The sequence below is a fragment of the Nestor notabilis genome, unplaced genomic scaffold (genome assembly GCF_000696875.1).
Source record: "Nestor notabilis isolate BGI_N333 unplaced genomic scaffold, ASM69687v1 scaffold35690, whole genome shotgun sequence".
Lineage (NCBI taxonomy): Eukaryota > Metazoa > Chordata > Aves > Psittaciformes > Psittacidae > Nestor > Nestor notabilis.
The window spans coordinates 586-8,398 of record NW_009913083.1 but is presented as its reverse complement, the minus strand read 5'-3'; the positions used below and the strand labels follow the sequence as shown (position 1 = coordinate 8,398).

Below are 7,813 nucleotides of genomic sequence, written 5' to 3'. Positions count from 1 at the left end.
TTCCCTACATAACATCAATTCACAGGAGACATGTTACCAGACTAAAGCCTAATTGTCTTAAGCTTTAGGAAATGGGAAATGTAAAGTAACTCCACTTGAAGGAAAATTAGCTATTTCAGGTTTCAGAACAGCCCCTTTGTTAAACAGGCTCTACTGCTGAACACATTACACTAGATACTTCACTTTTGTTTGCAATTGAGGAGAAAGAAGGACCCTTAACTCTTGGCTTGATACAGCCCTGGATGTTGTCTTGACTTACTTAGAGAGGGTAAGAAGGAGCCTGATGAGCACCTGGAGTCTCCAAGAGAAAAGAGAGCTGACTCTCAGACAGCGTGCAGGAAATCCTCCACAAGCAAGATCCCATTTCTCTCTGCACATGGCCAGGGCACAACGAGCTGAGAGCTCATGCTGATGCTCTCTGTGTGGGAAAACAAGGCTCTAGTCCCTTCAGGACTCCAGATAGTGCACATCAAAAGGTAGAAACAGGCAGGTGAGGAGAAGGAGGCAAAGAGTAAGGACATGGGAACCAACATCCTGGACCTAACTGCATCCTGCCCACTCCCTCTGCTAGGGCAACCATACACACAGAGGAACAACATTCATCTTTGGTAAAAGCCTTCCCCCAAACTACTTAAGGTCTCTTCAGATCTTAGGATTTCAGGGTTTTTTTTAACTCTGCCCACCTGCATGAACTTTGCACTGGAGGGGCCTGACTGAAAAGCTTCCCAGCTATGCCCTCACCACCAGCCTGCAGCTTTCACAAAGTTCCCCCTGGGGAGGTGGCAGATTTCAACCACTTCCTCAGAGCTATTACCTCTTTTTCAGCTCTTGTTCCTTTGCCCAATTATTTTATTGGATGTTGGAACTGTGCTGCCATAGCTCTCATCCGAGTACTTTCTATTACTTGGCAATCTTGCCTCCATGTTTTTAAAACAAAGATAAACATGTGCCTGCTTGTGAACACTGCTGGAATCCCAGGTAGGCTCGTCCACAGGCACTGCCAAGAGCAGAGTAGCTGCACATGTATAATGCTCCTTTACCATTACCTGCAAGATGTTCCATTTCCTGCTTTATCTTGTGTCCTTATCTATTTACCCAGAAGGGTGCCACCTGCTCCTTTCCTGCACCTGCTTCTTCTTCCCTTGCCCATCCTTGCCCGTAGAGGCAGTTACCTGTGCTCACACACTGCTGTTATGCTGCTCAGATACAGTATGAGTGCCTTGGGAAGACACTGCTTAGACTGGACAGTGGGCTTCCCTGCTGACCCCCACCACTGCTGAGCAGAAGCCCTCTGAGCCAAACTCTTGCATCCTCCAAAGACAAGAGATGTGACTTCAAATATCAATCAGTCTGTAAGGTAAAAGGCTATACGGGAGAGCAAGTGGGCAAAAAGTACTCTGTCTTCCCAGTGCTTGAGTGAGTTTTGGAAAAAAATCTCTATTTTACATGGAGAAACTGAGGCAGAAGGATAAATGTGAGCCATTCCATCCCATGGGCCAGGAACTGAACCTGGACTTGCTAAGTCTCAGTACTACATACATCCTTCAAGCAGGTTGACTTGTGACAAAAGCACCCTCGACTTTTCAGTGTATGTGATTGCACATGCTCAGGATATCCCCTCTTGTCAGTGTTACCATCAGCCACATCTCCCTGGGGTCCAGAAATCTGCTCATAAATCACCCTGCTTTAGAAAACGAAACAAGCTCACAGATGTGCAGGTGCAAAAAGCTGTTTGCTTTCACAAACCAATGCATTTCTGGGCACAGATGGCTGCATGCACAAAGATGACAGGTTCATGATCAAAGGCTGTTTTTGAAGACATGGGCCTATCTGCAATGACACTAAGAAGCTAGAAAGCACATGCCTCTGACCTCAAATGGAAACAAGATCATTAGTTGACAAATACTTTACCAAGAGACCCCTTAGTACTAGAGCAGCTCTAATGACAATTTTCTCATTTAAATGTTACTCTGGTATGTGGAAGGATGGAACACAAGCACAGACAGAGAATGACCTGCTGCAGAAAAGCTCTTTGATCTCCCACACCAATAGCTGAAGAGAAAAGCAGCAAGAATCCAACCTCTTTGCAAGCACTCTGTTTGCTTGGCACCATCAGAGAACAGGAAGCAGAGCCTGTGTGGAGAGGCACGTGAGCACATGTTGACTAGAGCTCCCTTTCAACCATTTCAAAGTGCTCCCCACTCTCCCTGTAACACCACATGGCAGCACTTCCTGACAGATGTCCAGAGGATTCTGCAATGACCACAGCAACCTGCTGCTGCTCTTAGGAAACCAGCCCAGGGCTGCAGCTTATGACAGTGAAGCACAGGTTTGCTTAGCTCTTGGTGTGCCCCAGATCTTTGAGCTGAACAATCACAGCTGGAGCTGGTCAGGGAATTTCTGATTAAATGATTTCTTGTCGGAAGAAAAATTGGTGAAACAGAATCTTTTGAGAGAAATGTACCAGTTATGATGAAATGTTTTAGCTGAAAGACTTCTTAGTTTGGATTTTCTAGCGATGAAAGCATGATGCTGGGGGAGAGAAACCCACTGCAGAATATCCAAGTAGCAAGAAAGTAGCTCAGACCCCTGGCATGTAAGATACCCTTGTTCAATCCCATCCTCTGCCCACAAGTGACATCTCTGGGAGCCCTCACACACTGTTGACTGACCCAGCAAAGCATGAAAGCAGTCCATCACTTCTGAGCCTGTGTCAGGGCCTGTCCTGTCAGCTCCTCTGCCAAAGCATGCAGATGCTCTGATCTCAAGAATCTGTATGACCCAAACCCTACCTCCTCACCTGCTAAAATCCAGAGGCCTCCTATTCGGCAAATGTCATTTTTAAAAGCCAAAGCACCTGATGATACATGTACCTACAGAGCTAAAGGTAAAAATCCCGCCAATCTCATGTAGCACTCATTTAAAAAATGCATCCTCTGTGCACACAGAAGAACAAATCTGGCAATTCAACTACACATGTATTTTACAAGGTAGCAGCCACAGCCGAAAGCGCCCTTCGACATGCTTTGCCAAAGCGCTGCAGTAGCCTTCAATTTCAAATAACCAACGTACAATTCAGACCACTTCCTGCTCAGGGCTGGATTCCTGCACCAGAAAGAACTGTCCTGGACTGCTCTACGTGACAAGGCCCATGCAGACAACAACTTGTTCTGCTGTCTTCCAAGACAATCAAAAGACATACAAAAATGCAGGCAAGGCTTGCTTGTGTTCACCCAAAACAGACATATAGGTGCACTACTGGCAGACTTGGCCCTGGTTTTTATTTTACAGCATCACAAGAGGACTAACTTTATCCTGGAGTTTTGTACTCCATACCTACACTTGCCAGAGTGACAGAATGGGGAGCTGGTCTTCAGTAAGACTAGCTGCATCCTAGAAAAGACTTCCAGTAAATGAGAGAAGAGGATGCAGGGAGTGCCCCCAACCTTTCTGGGGTTCAGGCTAATATGTCTCAAGGAGCAAGCTGCTTCACTACTGGCTAAACTCTTAAAAGAAGAAACAAAAATCAATACTTGGCAACTTTTTCAACATCCTGCTCCAACACTGACACTACTTTTAAACGTGAGCAGGGACAGTGCCAATGAAACTGTCTCCTCCTCTCATCTGTCAAATAACAATAAAAAAGTGCTACTTCTACATTTTTAACATGTTCCTGCTTGCCAGCTGTCAGGGTAGCTACTCTGAGGAATGGGTGGCATGCAAGGGGAGAGGATGTGATGAAACACAGCAGGGGCAGTGCAGAGTTACAGGAAATCTTATACTTGCTATCTCTGGAAACAGATAAACAACTAGAAATACACAGGAAGAGAGTTCTCTTTGTTACTATAGACCATCAAAATATATGGCAATGCATTCCCCTATTGATTTGTCATCACTGGTCAGGTACAATTGAAAAATCTGGTTGTATTACCACCTGTCAGTACTTCATAAAACACAAACTGGTTCTCAGAAACCATAATTTATACCACTAGATCGTCTTTAACAAGCTATCCACCTTCTCATGAGCTGATTATTTTTCCTTACACCTTGATAACAACTTTATTATTATTGTATTTGTACTCACCTCAGTAACATTCATCACTTTGATTGCTGCTAGCTGCCCAGTCTTCACATGGCGACCCTGTTAAAATAACAAAAGCCTGTAAGTAAAACATGTATGCAAATTATTTATACAGTAACAAATTAGGCATGTAACAGCTTGGCTGCAGTACCTGCTTTCAATCACATCTCAACAACCTTTCAGTGACACAAAACCACCAAGGTGAAGTTGGGTGATGTGTTATCAGATTTATTCCTTTACCATGCTCTAAAGTTAACCTTTGCAGGGTTGAACTTCCCCCTTTAGCACAAAGCAAGCAGCAATGCTGGGTGTTCTCTGCTTTCAGAGCAGAACATGGAATGAGTTTATGGGTCTCCATCCAACTCTGTTCAACAGATGCTGCCACCCCTCAAGCCTCCTCTTTAGGAGGTCACAGCCCAGTCCCAGGAAGACCCACCCAGAACCACCTTCTTGTTCTGCAATCCAAGGCTGTATGAGGAAGGTACTGCTTCCCTTGTGTGCTGGGGAAGCAAGGTGCTGGGTAGCTGGCACTGTCCCTACCTTCCCATCCTACATGTTCTGGCACACCGCAGGGTAAAGAGAAAGCTGGGTTTCAGTACATCAATCTGGCAGCCTGTATGTGACTGCCAAGAAACTTAGAGCTGTATGGATGGTTTTTATAAGGGGGGGAGGGGGGAATGATAAAATTTAAAGGCCTTTTTTAAACAGGTCTTTTTAAAATTCTTACTGCAGCTGAGTTACCTGTATTTCAGCTATCTCCCAAAAAGCATGCAGAGGCTTTGTATTTTAAAATGTAATCTTCTGTGGTGGTGGCAGTGGCGAAGAACTCTCATAGGGCTTTGACTGCCTGTGTGCCTGCATCGATGCACACACTTCACTAGTGAAATGCCCACACCCGATGGTCATTATTAAGCAACAGATAATGATAATTTTAGAGTAGGTAAGCAGCTAGGTTTTTTAAAACAAAGATAGGAAAAGAGAGGTAATAGGAAATGAAGCTAATAAAAGAGTAAACTTCATATAGAGACTGTCAAAATGTGATTCACAAGAATGTGTATCAGAAACACAATCAGGAATCTTACTGTAAATGGCAGTTTCCTGGCTTCACTAGATCAAGTTGCTTAAGAGATGCAGTCTTTTGCCATGATAACCCCCACTAATCTCATACTGGAGGGTAGTATCAAAAGATTTGTATGAACAGTGTGATTGGCTACTCATACTAACTCCTCACTTCCATCAAATGTTCAGAAATGGGTTTGAAGCTTTGACACTGCAATTTTATTCCTGAAATAGTAGTGCCTGCAAAGCTATATATCGAAATAACTGATATCAGTTAAGAAAGCCATAAGAAATCAGGAAATCAACTATGAAATGCTGAGGTTTGCAGACAAAATGATTTGCAGGTGCAATTTACACCTGCAAAATTAAAAGCTGTGTTGTTGTCATTTTAAAACCCAGGTTCTTTCTGCACAAAATTGCATACGAGTGTTATTTCTAAGACTAAGCAATTTTGTATCAAAGAAAAATGATTCCTGATTCTCAGATGATATGTCACAGTCATGTTTTCTTTTACATAAAATTAAATCCTGCTGAGTTTCTGTGTACTTGTAAGTGTCCTCTTTCTGTGGAAACACTCCTGGGATTGCAAAGCTCTTTCTCATAAACTAGAATGATAGGATTCAGACATTGTCACAGACCTCAAGAGGAAGACAAATGGCACACACCCTCTCCAGACCTGTGACACACATGACCGTGGCCAAGTGCAGCTGGGCAGTGATGAGTGCCAGTGCTTGGTCAGCATCCATCCCCGTTGACGTCAATCCCGGTTAGCGAGCTTCCTTTGCGCAGCCATGGCTCCTTTGTTGGAGGCCATTGTTTGCAAATGTTTCCAGACATTGAATGTCTTGGCAATATAGTGAAAGAGGGCCTTCCACAAAGTACAGTCATGTTAGACATGCTGGCACCCTGAGTTAACTCTAGAGTTTGTCTGGAGTCAAGTACGCTGATGCTTCCCTGTCTCCAGCCACCACACATAGCAGGCACAACCCATGAAAACAATGAGTCTCTTCTGGGCTGCTATACTTTCTGCAGAATATGCCATCAAGAATCAACAGCAATTTTCATAATTACAGTGAAGCCTGGAGATGTGCTTCTTTACTGAAAAACTAAATCCATCAGTCTGAGGCTAGCATTGCACTTGGTATTGAATATTCATCAGAATAAGGAAGCAATAAAGACTTGATATTCAGTTTTGATTTCAAAGCATGATACCTGGTCAAACTGTCCCTTCGTATAACAGACATCTGTTATTTTGCAGACAAAGTTATTGCCAATGCATGCAAACCTGCTGCTCTCACTCCCTTTTACCATTATAAATGAGAATACTAAAACCCCCAAAAAGGTTTGGAAAATCAGCAGAGGAAAACAGCAAGTCCTTTTGCTTTGTGCAAAGGTGAAACATGACCCACAACAAATGTCCCCCCATTAACTGAGATGCAGAACTCAATTCTGCTCCCACATTCCTAAAAGCTCCCATCTCTGCAACTGGGATAACTGCCGGATGAGAGGAGCTTAGACTGTGCAGAGAGGGCAGGATCACACCCTGTGCCTTGTCTCAATGCCTTATCATCCTCACACCATGCAAGGTTACTGCTAGCCTGAGGGAAACAACTTAAGGCCACAGCTGCAATAAATGCTGACTTTACATGGCAGCAAATTCTGTTAACTACATGCACCTCACACCTTTATGTTCTTTTAGACTCCTTATCCTGGAACAAAACAGAGGGCAGCTCAATCCACCAGAGAATCTGAACGCTTCTCAAGAGGTAGAAAGGAAAGGAGCAGTAAAAACTGTTTCATCATTCCTGTTTGCTCTCTCAACTCAATTTATTTTCAACAACTGTTATCAAATCTTTTGAAGTCTTCCATGTTTCCTGGTTGCATTAAGCTGAATAACCTCACCTTCACCCACCAGCACAAGTTTGTGCAGGGTAATGCAGAGGGCTGCAGATTAACCTCATGAAAAGGTGTAAACATACCTATATATTTACATTTGCCTTTCATCAATTACCTTAAAGGGATGAATTAATTTAAAAGTGTCTATAAAAAAATTATCTTGGAGATTGTATCTACACCTATGTATCATACAAAAACATTTTCATCATGAGATACTAATTTTACTACCATTTTGACAGATTTACTTTTTATTAAAGTTGCACATTTTCCAAAGTAAAGGATTCACCATTATCATATGGAAATATGTGTCAGGAGTCTCCGCACCTGCTAATATGTGTCAAAAGCAATGATGCAGACTTGCACAGCACACACCATCATTTCTCTTTGCCTCTGACATCATTCAAACACCACAAATAAAACTTCTCCTTTAAATACTGCCAAAGGAAAAGGTTCAGTCAGTGGAGACAAAATAACCAGAGAAGCCTGGGAATATCCTAAATGTTATTCCTGCTCCTCCCCAGAACTTCACTATCTATTCAGTTACAAGAAAAAATGGGCTGAAGCAAAGCCCCCAACAGCTGACCCAAACGCCAGCAGTCCCTGTAAGCAGTGGTTGCACAGTGGCACCCTACTGAACGCCCCCTCCAAACAAAGTGAATGTGCTACAGCAAGACTCCATGCTAAGAGGGATGAAGCTTTCAGAGGACAGGCGTGTTCATGTGGAGAAGAACCATTAATGCCTGGGCAGCTGATCTGAGCAGGGTAATGTGTTCCACA

General features: G+C 43.4%; 1 protein-coding gene across 1 annotated transcript in view; it reads right to left on the bottom strand.

Moving 5' to 3' along the window:
• Nucleotides 1-5,886, bottom strand: part of LOC104412069 (mitogen-activated protein kinase kinase kinase kinase 4-like) — a 44,592-nt gene extending 38,706 nt beyond the window's left edge. The window contains exons 1-2 of the mRNA XM_010022667.1: nucleotides 5,806-5,886; nucleotides 4,085-4,141 (exon numbers count right to left, since the gene is read on the bottom strand). Coding sequence (XP_010020969.1) covers nucleotides 4,085-4,141; nucleotides 5,806-5,886 — 138 coding nt within the window. The remainder of the gene's footprint in view (nucleotides 1-4,084; nucleotides 4,142-5,805) is intronic.
• Nucleotides 5,887-7,813: the final 1,927 nt, after the last annotated feature.